This window comes from Aricia agestis, chromosome 2 (genome assembly GCF_905147365.1).
Source record: "Aricia agestis chromosome 2, ilAriAges1.1, whole genome shotgun sequence".
NCBI classification, from domain to species: domain Eukaryota; kingdom Metazoa; phylum Arthropoda; class Insecta; order Lepidoptera; family Lycaenidae; genus Aricia; species Aricia agestis.
The window spans coordinates 22,517,992-22,535,895 of NC_056407.1; the positions used below are offsets into that span (position 1 = coordinate 22,517,992).

Below are 17,904 nucleotides of genomic sequence, written 5' to 3' on the forward strand. Positions count from 1 at the left end.
TTAACAAATCTTGTAACTAACCCACTTCATCATCTAGCTAATACATAAAATCCAAATTTTTTATTTCGAATAATTTTGCCGGCCCTAAAACTTCCACTTATGCAAAAAATTGGCAATTTTTAACCGTTACTTACCTGCTTCTTCCACTCATGTCTTCAATTACGCTCGTATAATGACAGCTTTAACTAAATTGGCAATCAGATTGTTGTCATAGAACGTTTAAAGGTCGATTTCAAATTGCGGCATAACATAACAAAGAATTGTTCTGTATTTAATTTTAATATCTAACGGCCGATCCCAATATTTGATCTATCTCTGATTTTGCCCTACTAGAGATAGGAATAGCTTATAATTGACATAAAATATATGTCTCTAATGTCTATGGTGAGTTATTCCTATCTCTAGTAGGGCAAAACCAAAGATAGATCAAATATTGGGAACGACCGTAAATGAATCATCTAAATTCTAAATTGTACCTTTCGAGTGTAATTTTAGGATGTGTAATATGTTATGGAAAACTAAAACAATACGTTTAAAACCCAATGTGTTTATTATTTTATTATATGCGTAAAGTATTCCACGGTTTGTTTGTCAGTTACCTTCAGTTTATACGTTAATTAATATACGTGAATAAGCTAAACCCAAACACAATACCTAAATAATCGGCCCAATTACTGCCTTTGTATTCATACAAGGGCAGACCGGGCACGGGCCACGGCTGCACGAGAATTTCAATTGAAATTTGAAATATACATTTTGAGTACATGCAGTAGCGGCGTTAGGGTGGGCGACGCCAGGCGACCGCCCAGGGCACGGGACAAAAAGGGGCGCCGTTTTTTGCTCTACCTACCAGTACTCTGGGCGCAGATGAACTCGCGCCCAGAGTACTGGTAGTGCTGAAACTAGGACTGAGTACATGAAGGACACTGGAAAATAATTTATATAAGTATATTATTAGATTATAAATAATATTTTGGGTCTAAGGACAAAGCAGCTGGTCATAAAATTAAATTAAGAAATTAAAAAAAAACCCCGCCAAACGACTTTAAAAAGTAATGAAATAATATTTACTGCCTTCAAGTTCAAATAATTCCTAACTTGTGTAAAGTAATATTTTAGTCCATAATTGTTGTCACGGTGCGCGGTGTGTCGGGGGACCGCGTTAAACAATTATTTATTTCAAAGATGTTAAAACTAATGTCTGTAGACTGTATGTGATTCCAGCGGGGTCAAATCATAAAGTTAATATACCTAGCAGGTATATTAACTTTATGGGTCAAATTACATTAATAATATTAAAATATCCTTCTTTGAACAAATACGAGAAATCATAAGATGTTGCCTATTATAGTATGCACTCTCCAAAAAAAATGCTTGTGACACTCGAGGACTGCCGCGGTAAAGCTAAATGCACAGCAGCTACTCTACACGCATACGTAGTCGCACGCACAAACACACCATGCTGAAGTGTGACGAACCACGCGAAGTTATGTTGGAGTGGTAGGTGTTAGGTATATTTTCGTTACAGAAAAGCTATGCAATGGCTTAAAAAAAATCTCCGGTCCTGAAAGTGATTCTTTTGAGTTTCGACAAATATTTTTAAAATTGGAACGCATGAAACAAAAAATAATAAAAATATTATTCTTCTTTTTGTTGCAGCGTCAAAAATAATATTACGCGGCATAAACGGCGAATTCCGTTCCGGGCAGCTGACGGCGATCCTGGGGCCCTCCGGCGCGGGGAAGAGCACCCTGCTCAACATATTGGCTGGATACAGGTTAGTTTTGCTGAAATGACACAATATCCGCCTGGCTAGTATTGCCACGGCGCCAAACCAGGATCCGTACCACGAAACCATTTTGAGACTCAATCGAACGAGAATGCCGAGTATTACTCTAACAAAATATGTGAAATGACGTTAGAGCGGAACGCGGCATTTTCGTTCGATTGTTTGAGTCTCAAAACGGTTTCGTAGTAAGCCTCCTGACCCCTAAGGTAATGAGTTGCGTGAGTTGAGACTTGAGAGAAATGTTGGAGAGGAGTCGGTGTTGAGTTGGTGTAATGTTCGAAGACCTATAGCCAGACATACCAGCCAGCTTAGATTAGTTCCCGAACCGGTGGTAGGCAACGTAGTTTCTTCGTTCGACTTTCAAAAACTGTATCATGAATCATGATATCCATTTTGAATAAAAATATATTTTATTTTTATTTATTTATTTTAGATGAAAAGGCCGGACACCCAGTTTTCTTCGAGAATTTTGCCTTTGTCTTCTCTCTAATATCTAAGACGTATTATCAGTTTGACCGGGCGCGTACAAATAATGACATGTAAACTTTGTAGGAATTTGATATCAAATTACAATTAATGCTACTAAAAACGGCCGAATCAAGCCTAAGGTCCGGCTTCATACGGACGGCTTCCTCATGCATTTTTTGCCGCCATAGGATCTCTATGAGCTGAAAAGCGTACTCAGAGCGAATAGCTCTGCAAATATTTGACTTTGCAGAAAACCTGCACGCTCATATTTATAATAGACTCAAATGTTCCTCTGAAGGTTGTGCAAATTAGTTAAGCGTTGCATCACATGTTCTTTAGTGAGCAAGGTCAGGCCCACACGAAATGCACATAAATCTACAGCCTAAAACATGATCACTACTTATAGACTTGTGTAGGTGTATTTCCAAAGATTCTTCTGTCTGACCTAGGATAGGATTGCTTTGAATTCAAATGGAGAGAGAGAAAGCCACAGGAAACTAACCTTAGGGGTCTTTATTACCAATTACATTATATTTACAGGTTCTACAGCATGTCAATGAAATACATTTGTAATAATAATTATGTGTGTATGTGGATATATGTTTCGTTTTCGGATTTCAAAAACACATTTATCTTAAATTCTCAACGCAGCTCTATACGTGGGAGAGCCATGCTTCGGCACGAATGGGCCGGCTCGACCGGAGAAATACCACGTTCTCACAGAAAGCCAGCGTGAAACAGCGCTTGCGCTGTGTTTCACCGAGTGAGTGAGTTTACCGGAGGCCCAATCCCCTACCCTATTATTTTCCCTACCCTCCCCTATTCCCTTCCCTTCCCTTCCCTACCCTCCCCAATTACCCTATTCCCTGTTAAAAGGCTGGCAACGCACTTGCAGCTCTTCTGATGCTGCGACTGTCCATGGGCGATGTCCGTTTGCCCCCTTATTTCATAAAAAAAAAACTACATTGAAAACACTCTCTAAGTATTGCAACAATATTATTCGTAACCCCTTCAAAACCTTCACAACTCCCCACCCATGCGAACGCCCCTGTATAACAGCTCTACCCATCTTCCAGGGCCGTCGGAGCGTCCGGTCTGATCTCCGCCAACGGGGAACCTCGCGACCTGCGGACGTTCCGCAAGCTGTCCCGGTACATCATGCAGGACGACCTGCTGCAGCCTCTCATCACCGTGCACGAGGCGATGATGATGGCAGCCGACCTCAAACTCGGGAGCGGCATGAGGAGGGATAAGAAGGCTATCGTCGTAAGTTTAAGATTATGTTAGCTATACTCGTCAGTCGTCGTCTTGATGCGTTTGAAGGCAGCAAAACGTTGTCATCAACAAGTAACAACTTAAAGTTTGCGACAAGATTTCTTGTTGTTGTTAAGATCTTGTTGATTCTTAAATTTGTTGTTGATGGGTTTAGTTAGATCACAACTTTACAAGCAAAAGCAAAGTTGAAATGTTTGTTGTTAATGTTATTTCGAAGGAAATTTAAGATATTTGTACAAAAACTCTTTACGATCATAGAAGATGTAGCGAACCAATTTTTTGTTGGAATTTTTGTTTTAGTAACTATTTTAACCATAATTACTGGCCTATTATAATCTACTTAAAGTTGTGATGAGCCATATTAGGATATATTTTCAGGTCTGAAGTATAATTTTTTTCACTTACTTATTAAAAAATTAATATCTTTGCTAAATAGCAAAGATATATCCATATCCATACTTCCATACTAATATTATAAATGCGAAAGTGTGTCTGTCTGTCTGTCCGTCTGTCTGTCTGTCTGTCTGTTACCTCTTCACGCCCAAACCGCTGAACCGATTTCGCTGAAATTTGGCATGGAGATACTTTGAGTCCCGGGAAAGGACATAGGATACTTTTGTCCCGGAAAAATGTACGCTTTCCGCGCGATAAACGAGTTTTGGCGCAACGGAGTTGCGGGCGTCTGCATTTAGTTTTTTAATAAAAGTAAGTAGGATAATTACCAGGCCCCGACAAAATAATAATGTCGGGGCCTGGTAATTCTTCCACTCATTTTCACATACATGTAGATTTGTTATACTTGCACATTTTTAAGCTATGAGAATAATGTAGTGTTTCTGAAATATGTGTCTTTGTTTTCTTACGTAGCTGATTAATATGCGCTAACCAGCGCGTTTCCACTTTCATTTTTCACGCCGGCTTTAGTGTCGTTAGTTAAGAATATTATAAGGAAATCCGCATGGTTATGTGTACGTTGCATTATCAACAACAATGTTATGCTTACGTCTTTAACAGTAAGTATACTTACTGCATAACTTTACTTTGCAAGTAGTAAGTAAGTACTAATAATTCCTTGCAAAACTGGACTTGCCAAAAATTATATTAAGAAATTAAAAAAAAACCCCCGCCAATCAACTTTAAAAAGTAATGAAATAATATATTTTACTGACTTTAAGTTTAAATAATTCCTAAGTGTAAAGTGATATTTTAGTCCATAATTGTTGTCATGGTGCGTCGGGGGACAGCCATGTCTTTTGCATTTTGTATCGCCATGTCACTGATTGTCTCGATTCGGTTCGCTGTGACCCTTAAACTATAATGTTACTAGCTTTTTCGATAAATAGGCTATCTAACACTGTAAGAATTTTTCAAATCGGACCAGTAGTTCCTGAGATTAGCGCGTTCAGGGCTTATAAGCCCTGAACCCTTTCAAATAATTTCCCCCCATTTTTTCCACACTTTCCTCTATTTCTTTGCTATTATTAGACTTAGTGTGATAAAATATAGCCTATAACCTTTCTCAACAAATGGGCTATCTAACACTGTAAGATTTTTTTTAATCGGACAAGTAGTTCCTGAGATTAGCGCGTTCAAATAAGCCCTTTCATATAATTTCCCCCGTCTTTTCCACATTTTCCACTATTTATTCGCTCCAATTAGTCTTGGCGTGATAAAATATAGCCTTCTTCGATCAATGGGCTATCTAACACTGAAAGATTTTTTCGAATCGGACCGGTAGTTCCTGAGATTAGCGCGTTCAAATAAGCCCTTTTAAATAATTTCTCCCCGTTTTTTCCACATTTTCCTCTATTTCTTCGTTTCTATTAGTCTTAGCGTGATAAAATATAGCCTATAGCCTTCCTCGATAAATGGGCTATCTAACACTGAAAGAATTGTTTAAATCGGACCAGTAGTTCCTGAGATTAGCGCGTTGAACGCGCTAATCGAACAAACGAACAAAAAAGCAAACAAACAAACAAACTAACAAACTCTGCAGAATTATAATATTAGTATAGATGTATAGAATCCAGGTGATGTGCAGTAGAAGCATGCAAAAATTTACTGTTTATCTACGTCTTACTAGTTGTCGCAATTAAAATGAGCCCAAACACGAAACCATTGCTCTAAGTTGGTAAGTGGTGGTAAAGGTGGTTGGCTCTAAGGAGTTGGGTATCCTATTGATTAACCAGTTGATGCTGCAGAACCAGGTCAACAGCTTTCCATTAATGTATTCATAAATGTCACGAACTAGAATGCAAAATATAAAGCCCACCAAACGACTACAAGTTACTAATCGGCCCTTCACGAACCAGATGAACCGCGATTTTTCAGCACGGAGCAGGTTGATAATGATGAAGTATAGCTAAGAACACTCTCGATTGAGTCAGCTTTCCAACAAAAAAAAACTAGATCAAATCGATCCACCCGTTTGGATGCTACGATGCCATAGACAGACAGACACGTCAAACTTATAACACCCCTCTTTTTTGTCGGGGGTTAAAAAATTTAACAAAACGATCATACAAAGTTTGTAAGCAGACACATGAAACTTAAAACATTAAATAGAGGTTAAAAAGACAAAGTAAAAATATTTCTGGAAGACAACATTAAGCCTAGCCGGCGGCTACACATTATAATAATTTCTGAACAGAAAAAAATCAGACGCCCGTCGGACCACCACGCCGCACACCTATGAAACCTTCCCGGCGAGTCCGAGTTTAGTACAAAATGTATAGAGATTAAAACGAGCACGATCCGAATTTCTGATCAGAAAAATTTCTTCGGACGTCAGACACGTCAGAATTCTGATAGTATGCGGGGTCCACAAAAAAACATATTATGACCAAAGTGCGTTCCGGCGGGCGACCGAATTTTTCTGATCAGTATAATATAATGTGCGATACGAGTTCTTCTAGTCCAAACCCAATACATGTTATTCACATTACACATAGCAATTAGCAACTACATGTTCTACAGGAAGCAACGTGGAAATAATTTTAGTCACATCATTGTTATTATTTGTTATTAGCGTTTATGACCTTAATACCACTTTAATTGGCTTATTATAAAACCTCATTATTAAGTGATAAATAATTTTTCTCACAAGAAGATTTTTTATAAGATAAAATTAAATTAAGAAATTTAAAAAAACCCCCGCCAAAACAACTTTAAAAAGTAATGAAATAATATTTACTGCCTTTAAGTTAAAATAATTCCTAACTTGTGTAAAGTAATATTTTAGTCCATAATTGTTGTCAAGGTTTGTCGGGGGACCGCTAATGTAGATGTTTGATTTCATATAACAAGTTTAAGGATCAATTCACAGCGATCTGAATCGAGATAGGTAACCAGCGACTTGGCGGTTGTAGGTTGTAGTTTACTTGGCGGTCCCCCGACACACCGTGACAACAATTATGGACTAAAATATTACTTTAGACAAGTTAGGAATTATTTGAACTTAAAGGCAATAAATATTATTTCATTACTTTTTAAAGTTGTTTTGGCGGGGGTTTTTTTAAATTTCTTAATTTAATTTTGTTATAAGATAAACCATAAACTTAGTTCTTTGATTACTTCCTTTGCATTATCTTCAAGAAAAATATTATATACTTATTCTAATCTACGAAATACGAATAATAAAAATCAAGTAAGAGTAGCTGTGTCAAAAATGTTGTCCACGAGTCCACAAAATGTGACCCGAATACATGTATACTTTATGCATGTATTCGGTACACAATTTTGTGTAAATAAGTATAGAAGTGATAATTAATGTCAACGGCTTTATTTCGTAAATAGTGTTATTGTTTCGTTGGCACTATTGCCATATTTTAGAGCTCGAAAAGAAACCAAATTCAAAACGGTTGACGTATGCGAGGTTATTATTCGTAGATTCCAATCAAGAAAAGTTGTGCATTTAGAATACTAGACGTTTCCCGCAACTGCGCCGCGCCAAAATTTGTTGATCGCGCAGTAACATTATTTCTTCAGAATACAACATATTTTTTTCGGGATAAAAACTATCATGATCATGCCTTTTCAATACCATAGCAGTATCTCGGTACAAAATTTCATCAAAATCGTTAAGATGTACAGACAGATAAATTAGATGATAGACAGACGGAGAGACGAACAGATCGACACACTTTCACATTCACATATTCGTACTAATTTGTATTTCCTGATTGAGGCTAACTAGGGTGCTATGCAATAGGCCGGTGCCGGTTTTAGCACTACCAGTGCCCTGCGCGAAATTTTTTCGATGCTGGTAGCGCTAAAAAAAGGGGCGCCCGCGACACCACTTTTTGTTTGCCTTTGGAACCCGCTTTTATCTGGCGCCCTGGGCGGTCGCTTAGCGTCGCTCCCCCTTAACGCCGCTACTGTTATTGTACTATTATTATATAAGGTTATATATTATTAAGCTACAGCTAAACCTCTGGTTCCAGGTGGAGGAGATAGTCCAGTTGCTGCGGCTGGACAAGGCCCGACACACGGTGACAGAGCGGCTGTCGGGCGGCGAGAGGAAGCGGCTGTCCATCGCCCTGGAGCTCGTCAACAACCCACCTGTCGTCTTCCTCGACGAACCCACCACGTATGTATGTCGCAGCCGACTGGTTTAAATAGCCGTTCAATCAAACAGCTAGCCCTTTGACTGAACAACGCCATTCAATCACACGGCTATACGTCGGTTAGCCGACTTGTTGACTACAACGTTCAACACTACTTTTATTTGACGGCGGTCGCCGGCTGCTGCCGCAGCACGCTCGCTGCGCTCGCTCGGCTCCCTCTGTGTTGTGGTCTAAGTTCTAACCTAACCTAACCAACTTTTGGACTTTCTGGATTGTGTTTGTTTTTGTTTTGATGGGGGGCTGTGCCCCCCGAGCCCCCCTTACGGGGGAGGCTGCGTCCATCCATTTCATAATCCCGTAATTTCTCCTCGAATATTTGTTGAAATTTTAATTCGCACATACGAGTGAAACAAAACAAATTTACATTACAAAATAACATGGATTACAAATATTATGGTTTAATATTATTACAATTATTACAATAAGACATCGGTAGCTACAAAAGTATAAAACTGCAGCGCAGCTACCAATGCCTCTTACAGTTGTAACAAAAACAGTACTTAACTTAAAATAGGTAACTTAAAATAATTAATATAATGTATTAAATATATAGATAACAAGGCTGTGGTTAATTACGGCTTACAAAATATAACAAATATGACATGTGATTGCCGTATAATATGTTATGTATGAGTTTAGGGGTTGGGGGATTGTGGACTAAGATGGGGTTGAATATTTTAGATTCATTGGATGGAAACGAGTTAAAAGTAATTAGATGCAATTTTCTATTATTTAAACATTGATATAATTTTGGATAAGTAGACAAAGACACGTGCAAACAAATCACTTCATGGAAAGCAATTTCGCCCATGGATACTCTTGCCGCTTTGAGTTTTGTGATTAGTAGTTTTTTTGTAGTAGTCAGGCGCCAGTAAATTATCTAGATTCTAGATTCAGGCGCGGGATCAGCACTTTATCAATAAAAACAACTTTATTTTACTGTTCCGCCTATCCTCGACGCCCTTTATTCTCGCGCCCTTGGACACGTGCCTATTTTGTCTTTAGCGCGATCCGCCACTGCTACTACTACTGCGTATTAATAAACCAGCACTGGCCTCTATCATGAGCTCTTAAATCCATTCTTTTTACGTCCTTATCTGACTGTATAAGGACGTAAAGTGAATGGATTTAAGAGCTCATAATAGGGCCCCAGGAGCTATTTATTAACAATTCTAAATAAAACAGACCATAAAATTTTATTTAAATAATCGTAAAATTATGGTATTAACGATTATTATTTACGCATAAAGGGTATAATTAATTGGGTGTTTGACGTATTTTCCCTGTGTTACGTAAATTTTGATTACGAATACGCAATCGATATTAACTGGTGTACCTATTTCATGGCTTTTCCGCACTGCACACTAAGATTAAAATTTTAAATTAAGTATATCTTATATCTTTAAACGAGCAATTCTTGTATAAGTATATATAATATGTAAGTATATAATTTGGAATCTCGGAACCGGGGGCGATAAATCGATCTAGCTAGAAATCATTTTTTAGAAAATGTCATTTGATTCGTGCTTTATCGAATACCGAGCAAAGCTCGGTCAAATAGCTAGTTTTTGTTAAAACATAGAAGAGCGCAAACACTTATGCATTATAATATTATCTAAAAAAAAAAGCGTAGCCGGCATGCCTCATGGTTTTAACGAAACTGCAAACTATAATCAAAAAATATTATGTGGATACGTCGAGGCGCTGCATTATGCATAATATATCATACACATATTTCATTTTTATAATATTATCATTTAATATAAGTTATAACGTTCTGTGCCTTGATTTGCCGTTGGATTTTATCATCAAAAGCGTTGTAGGAGGTAATATTATATAGCTCTCCCACGTATAGGTTTATACGTGGGAGAGCCATGCTTCGGCACGAATGGGCCGGCCCGACCGGAGAAATACCACGTTCTCACAGAAAACCGGCGTGAAACAGCGCTTGCGCTGTGTTTCGCCGAGTGAGTGAGTTTACCGGAGGCCCGATCCCTTACCCTATTCCCTTCCCTACAGTCCCCTATTCCCTTCCCTTCCCTACCCTCGCCTATTACCCTATTCCCTCCTAAAAGGCTAGCACCGCACCTGCAGCTCTTCTGATGCTGCGAGTGTCCATGGGCGACGGAAGTTGCTTTCCATGAGGTGACCCGTTTGCTCGTTTGCCCCCTTATTTCATGAAAAAAAAAAACATTTTTATTTCCATTCCAGCGGTCTGGACGACGTCGCATCCTCCACATGCGTGTCCCTCCTGAAACGCGTCGCGCGCGGCGGTAGAACTGTCATCTGCTCCCTGCACACACCCTCAGCGCGGCTGTTCTCAGTGTTCGACCACGTGTATGTGGTGGCAGAGGGCAGATGCGCTTACCAGGGCACTGCGGCCGGTGTGGTGCCTTACCTGAAGGAGCTGCAGCTGCCCTGCCCGAAGACTTATAATCCGGCTGATTTTGGTAAGTGTTTATTAGCTACTATGATTTGGTTGCTTGGTTACTCTATAATCTATAATATATTACTATAATAATATTATTTAAGTATACAATACTAATTAAGTGCCTAGGTTCTTAAGCACGTATCATTAAAACGATGGAAGCTGACTCTGTTTTAGAAAAAAATATATCGTTGACTTGGGTTTTCTGAATTTGAGATCATTAGATCTAATAATATATTATCAAGTATTAGCTTTATTATATTTTGTGCTCATAACGATTAACATTGATACGTAAGAAGGAGCAGTGGCGTAGTTACCGCCGTATCTGGCGTATAAATTATACGGGGCCCCTAACGTGCGTAAGAAACCCTTTCTGAGGGCTACTAAACAAATTTTTATACGGGGCCCAACGAAGTCACGCTACACTTCTGAGAAGGAACATCACTGGCGTTGGATCAGGACTATAATATTAACCTATCAACTCCCAAGCGGTCGAATTCGACCACGATAACAATAGAATAACAATAGATTTCTAAGAATCGAGGGAGGGATGTTACACCCAATATGTAAACCACCATTATAATATAAATCCTAGCACTCCTTGATTAAGTTTTGTTATGTGTGAACCTAGACCCAATTTCACCAACCTCTGTTTGTTAAATCCTAACAAGGCATTACTTAACGGACCTTGGAAAATTAAACAGACTGTTAAAATACTTATGTCCCACAGTAAAAATTTAACAGCGGATTAGTAAATGCAACAACGAGTGAACAACTATCAATTCGTTCATTCTTGTTATTAGGCGACGAAATTGCAATGTACAAGATTAATACGACATGTTTGCTGCAATGTGTCACTTTCTTTCATAGTAGTATCATAGTAGATAACGCGACCGAATTAAAATATCACTGATCGCATACATTTGTTACGCTATAATAGTTCTTCTTAATTTATTTATTTATTTATTTTAAAAAACTTTATGCACATCTAAACAAAGGTGGACTTAATGCCTTATGGCATTATCTACCAGTCAACCTTTGGGCGATACAAGGACAAAGTTGTATAGGTGCCAGTCGAATTGAAAGAGGAAAAAAGAAGAATAATTTATTATCTGTCAAAGCTGAAAACATGAATCATAATACAAACTTTTATTTACATAGGTATTTCGGTTTGGTAATTTTGATACAAGTTAGTATATTTGCAATGTCAAGGAAAATCCGAAGGCTGAATTTTTGGCAAAGTGAAAATAAATAATTATTCATAAGTATGAAAATAATTAATAATAAGGACGTAGCGGAAACATGGCGGAAAGACCCAAAAGTCAAAACAGGTTCTTTTATTGATATTGCATATTATTGTCTTTGAAAGTTGTTATTTTGACTCATATAACAGTCTGTTAAATATTTAACGGACCTCCATAGCAGGAATTAAATTTAACACCGTGTTAGGTGATTTAACATGACATTAGGGCATGGTGGAACGCTCGATAGCTCTAACAGGCCACAAGCCATTATTTATTTAACATTGCTTGATGAAACTGGGTCTTAAAAATGTAAGTACGGATGTCTGTGAAATCATAATATATTATGTTACAGTAATCGAAGTATCGAGCGGGGAGTACGGCTACCATCTCGACAAGCTGGTTTCCGCGATAGACAACGGGAGGAACCAGAGGTGGCGGGAGTTCGCCATCGCAGAGAATGATGAGGAGGATATACAGTGGAAGAGCACGCAGGGGGTGGCAGGACATAACTATAACTACGAGAGCAGCTTCTGCCTGCAGTTCAGTGTGCTGGTGAAGAGAATGCTGCTACAGACTGTTAGAAATAGGGTAAGCAATAATTATTGTTATAAGAAAACCTTCGGAGGATAATAAACTATAATTACAAGGAGTATTTGATATAATTGTGTATTTTTTTTTATGAAATAAGCGGGCAATCGAGCAAACGGGTCACCTGATGGAAAGCAACTTCCGTCGCCCATGGACACTCGCAGCATCAGAAGAGCTGCATGTGCGTTGCCAGCCTTTTAAGAGGGAATAGGGTAATAGGAGAGGGTAGGGAAGGGAAGGGGATAGGGGAGGGTAGGAAAGGGAATAGGGTAGGGGATTGGGCCTCCGGTAAACTCACTCACTCGGCGAAACACAGCGCAAGCGCTGTTTCACGCCGGTTTTCATTAATTTAAATTTGCATTAACTACTACATTCCTTACAGTGGCTTAGCTAAGAAGCAAATGTGGGCCACTTCAGGGGAACCTATTATGTTTTTCTTTTAAGATTCAAAATATGTATTGTATGAAATATAATATAATATTACGTATATAAAAGTTTTGAAACTATTTATCAGACGGAAATAGTTAAGGCACCCTCTAAATTTTAAACTCTACAATGTTTACATAAATTTTCAGTAAGTTTACAATATGTAACTGTTCCAGAGCTACCTGTACTTGAGGCTGGGCCTGCACGTGTTCTTGGGCGGCATTGTGGGTGCCCTTTACATGGGCATCGGAAACGACGGCAGCAAAGCCATGTTCAACTTCGGGTTCTGTTACGCCTGCATCATTGCCATGTTGTACACCGCCATGATGCCTATATTATTAGCATGTAAGTCAATTATTATAATAATGACACTTATATCATAAGTTCTAATTATCTTGTTCAAATGTAATTATCCTATTCTAATTATCTTTTTGAAATGTAAAGTGTACAAAATTGTATGTAAATAAAAATAAAGCAATGTAAATTAGTAACAAATAATTAATAAAGCCAACAATTATTGTCTCTTCCTTTCGGAAGGGGGAACAAGATGTCCCATTAAAAATAATAATAATATCATCTTGTTCAATGTTTGTTGAAAACAGGAAAATTCAAAGAGCATTAAAGTTGTCTAACATTAATCATAGTAGACAGTTCATTAATAATTATGACCACATAAGTCAATTTAATTCTTGCAAAAAGTTGTCTTTGTTTTGTACATTTTGGTTAAATAATGGAATGGAAAGAAAAGTTAATTTTATCCGCGCCTATAAGAAATTGATAGCAATTTCTTTTCGAATAATAATATTTTGTTACATATTATTTATACTACAATACGTATTAAGTATATTAATTTTTTTACATTTTTTGTAAAGCTTATATTGTGTAAATAATGAGGCTATAAGCGAGTATAAAAATAATTTTAAAGGTATGCGTGCCTTTATTATTATTTTTTATATTATAACGACTGCTAAATGCTATATTTAAATATAATGACAGGAAAACTAAAATTACTAACTGTGTAGAACCGTGTAACCGTGTAAAATTATATTGTTGGTACTCGCGGACGTTTTAATATTATACAGTGTGTAACAAAAATAAGTGATAATACTTTAGGGTGTATACGTGTTCCTTGTAGAGAGTTTACTGTGAAAGTAGCAGCGCTGAAAGACGAAAATTTTTTTTCACTTTTGTATGGTCAAGGGCACGAGCGTCACGAGTTTCCCCATACAAAAGTGAAAAAAAATGTTGGTCTTTCAGCGCTGCTACTTTCACAGTGAACTCTCTACAAGGAACACGTACACATCCTAAAGTATTATCACTTATTTTTGTTACACCCTGTATGTATTTAAAAGGATACTGAAACAGCTGAAATTGTTCTACAGTGAATGTTTTAAACAATTATTATAAACTAGGTGACGCCCGCAACTCCGTTGCGCTAAAATTTATTTATCCCGCGGGAACCGTACATTTTCCCGGGATAAATATATCGTATGTCTTTTCACGGGACTCAAAGTATCTCCATCTCAAATTTCAGCAAAATCGGTTCAGCGGTTTGGGCGTGCAGAGATAACAGACAGACAGATAGACAGACGAAAGGACAGACAGACAGACATCTCATTTCGCATTTGTTATATTAGTATTGATATGGATATTAATATTATTTATATTACGTATTAAAACTTTAGAACGTTATTAATTTACTCATGCAAAAATGCGATGTTTGACGTAGATAAAGTAGTCATTAATTAATAGAAGTTCCTATAAAAACCAACTTTAATACGAGTAACTTCAAGACTCTAGACGTGAAAAAATCTTATCAAAGGGCAAAGGAAATCTAGATAATTTTAATTACACATATAAAATATTTAAATCTATTAACATTTTACCTTCTTATCATTTGATTAGGTTACATATTACGTATTTAATTAAAAAATAAATTTTAAATTGTTTAAAATATTTAATTTGTACTGAAAATAATAATTATTGTTCCAGACCCAACAGAAGTGTCACTGATAAAACGAGAATACTTCAATAGATGGTACGGCTTGAAACCATACTATGCGGCGCTGGTCGTCTCCAGAACTCCTCTGACTGTGTTCTTCGCGCTGCTGTTCCTTGTGATAGTGTACCCCATCACCAGCCAGCCTCTGGAAGTCGTCAGGATAGTCATGTTCCTGACTATGTGCATCATGGTAGCGCTGATCTCCGAATCCATGGGTACACTCATATCGTCAACTTTAAATGTCGTGGTAAGTATTGTATGTTTCTTAAAGTTAAATATGCTTTTAAAAGAGGGTTAAGTTTTTAGTAACCAATCTAAGCCTTACATTTAACATTACTTATTTAAAGATATTGAATACGATTGGGTTTTCATGTCTTGAAGACAAAAACTCTGTTAAAAATAACATATCAAAAAATTAATGTAAATATATAATATTATCTTCCAACTTATAAGTTATAGCATGATGTTGATAATAGCACAATAATAGCTCTCAATAATCTCTGTTTTTCTGTGAGAGTGACGGATACAACGTACACAACATGGACGTGACACCATCAAATCAGTTCAAGCAGCTGATCAAAAATCCAAAAGTAAAAGTAGATTTTAATTATATCTTTACTTTTCAGAACTCAATGTTCGTGGGCCCCGTACTGAGTGTGCCCCTGATGTTGTTGGCGGTGTACGGGATGGGCAACGGTGATGAAAGACCGCCTCTGATCTGGGGCATCGCCCGCGCCTGCTCCTTCCTCCGATACGCGCTAGAAGGCCTCATAGTCGCCGTTTACGGGGAGTCAAGAAAGGACCTCTATTGCCCCGACGATGCAGAGTTTTGCGAATACAAGAGTGCTAAGTAAGTAACTCTTTATTAATCTTATATCTTTAAACGAGCAATTCTTGTATATATACAGGGTGCAATTAAACCTACCTGCCAAATTTTTTTTGGGGCTTAGGTATCATTAGGTGAGTCCATTAAACCAAAAACAATAGAGTGTTAATTTTTTACAATAACATATTTTATCCCAATGATAGGGATAGGGGGGCCCACAGACATGGATTGCTTAGGGCATCAAGTAGTCTTAATCCGTCACTGCAAGAATGTCAATGGAAGGGCGGGGCGGGGCCGGGCCGCGCATGTGTCCATATTTTGTGGTGTTTGGTAGGATAACTTTCGGAGGCTATTTCTCAAAATTTTAGTACTGAGTGATTATAAAAGAAGAAATACGTGTATTTTTATTTTTAACAAGGATCAATATATCCAAATTTGGCAGGAAGGTTAAATTGCACCCTGTATATATATATATATGTTACGCTCAAAGACCGAAATCGCTTAATGAGCGAAAAAATGGCTCACAACGCGTTGTGGTCACAGTGAAACAGCCACGACGCGAAATTCGCGTCGTGGCTCTATTGAAAACGGCCACGACGCGTTCTGGCAATCACAAAACGACCATAACGCGAAATTCGTGTCGTGGCTGATATATGCTATTCGTTTTTCTTGATTTGTTCTTGATTGATTAATCGTCATGCGCCAGACAGACAGACAGTAATAATATTAGCACGGATAGTATGGAACTATGGATATTTTATAAATAATAATCATAAACACGTTATGCAGTGATTTTGTAAAAGAAAAAATATTTTGTAGTACGCGTGGTAATTTAAATATTATAATCTTCCATACCTATGGACGATTAATCAATCAAGAACAAATCAAGAAAAACGAATAGCATTATATCAGCCACGACACGAATTTCGCGTTATGGTCTTTTTGTGATTGCCAGAACGCGTCGTGGCCGTTTTCATTAGAGCCACGACGCGAATTTCGCGTCGTGGCTGTTTCACTGTGACCACAACGCGTTGTGAGCCATTTTTTCACTCATTGAGCGATTTCGGTCTTTGAGCGTAACATATACACATATATAATGTTCGGAATCGGCTCCAAGATTTTCATGAAATTTAGTATATAGGGGGTTTCGGGGGCGATAAATCGATCTAGCTAGGAATCATTTTTCAGAAAATATCTTTTTATTCGTGTTTTATCGATAATCGATAAACTGAAAAATATGACTCTTCCTGACATGAGACATCTATTGGCGAATAATAATACCATTTTGTGAGCAACTAATTGTTTTAACGACCAGCAGATGGCGTTATTAAGTAACACGAAGCAATGAGTGTTTGCTATACCGAGCAAAGCTCGGTCATCCAGGTATTCAATTATTAGAAATAATAAAGTGGAATAAGAAAATTAAATTTCGTGCTACCGCGACCGCAGAGCCTGCGGCGCCCTCACATTGCACCTATTTTTAATTGTTGACAAGTTTGAAAGTTTCAGTGGCGGATCTAGATCCGCCACTGAAACTTTCAAACTTGTCAATACAAACTTATTTGTACTCATTTCCAAAATTAAAGACACATGTATTATAACGTAAAAAAGTACTAAATTCCTTAGTAGGTACATACTTGAATCTATATTATGCAACCTGTGATACAACTAACTATAATCTCTTTTTCAGACACTTCGTTCATATGCTGGGGATGTCGGGAGCGTCATTTTGGAAGGACTTCGGAGCCCTACTGGTGATGTTCGCTCTGTCGAACCTGGCCACATACTATCTCTTACGGCAGAGGCTGTCTCCCAACTATGCCTTCAGAGCCATCAAAGTCATCGGCACATTCATCAAGAACAAAATGAGTGAAGTGATGTGAAATAATATTTAATGGACTTGACAATGTCAAAAATAGCATGATTTAGTTTGGAAACTGAGAATGATTTAAAAAAATCGCATGAGTTTAGAATTAACCCCGAAAACAGGAGGAGGTTTGTAAAAGGTAGAGTGGCTACTGCGATGCGCATTCTTTGAAGATATTACGGTGTTCGAAGGCTACTTTAAGAACTCTTAGGATTCCTGAACAATTGTTGCCGCCTTGTTTTGGATTTTGGAGAAAAAACCAGTGAAAAATATTAAAATAGTTTTCCCCCAACTATGAGAAGGGTAGCTATTGTTATTTAACTCCGTACTTACAACAAAAAGTATTTTTAAACTTGCGAAACTCCT

General features: G+C 37.7%; 1 protein-coding gene across 1 annotated transcript in view; it reads left to right on the top strand.

Annotated features, from left to right (window-relative positions):
* Window positions 1-17,572, top strand: part of LOC121739969 (ATP-binding cassette sub-family G member 1-like) — a 65,811-nt gene extending 48,239 nt beyond the window's left edge. The window contains exons 3-11 of the mRNA XM_042132630.1: window positions 1,660-1,777; window positions 3,334-3,523; window positions 7,975-8,120; window positions 10,369-10,607; window positions 12,182-12,417; window positions 13,020-13,188; window positions 14,836-15,092; window positions 15,472-15,695; window positions 17,362-17,572. Coding sequence (XP_041988564.1) covers window positions 1,660-1,777; window positions 3,334-3,523; window positions 7,975-8,120; window positions 10,369-10,607; window positions 12,182-12,417; window positions 13,020-13,188; window positions 14,836-15,092; window positions 15,472-15,695; window positions 17,362-17,554 — 1,772 coding nt within the window. The 3' untranslated portion in view covers window positions 17,555-17,572. The remainder of the gene's footprint in view (window positions 1-1,659; window positions 1,778-3,333; window positions 3,524-7,974; window positions 8,121-10,368; window positions 10,608-12,181; window positions 12,418-13,019; window positions 13,189-14,835; window positions 15,093-15,471; window positions 15,696-17,361) is intronic.
* The last annotated feature ends 332 nt before the right edge of the window (window positions 17,573-17,904 follow it).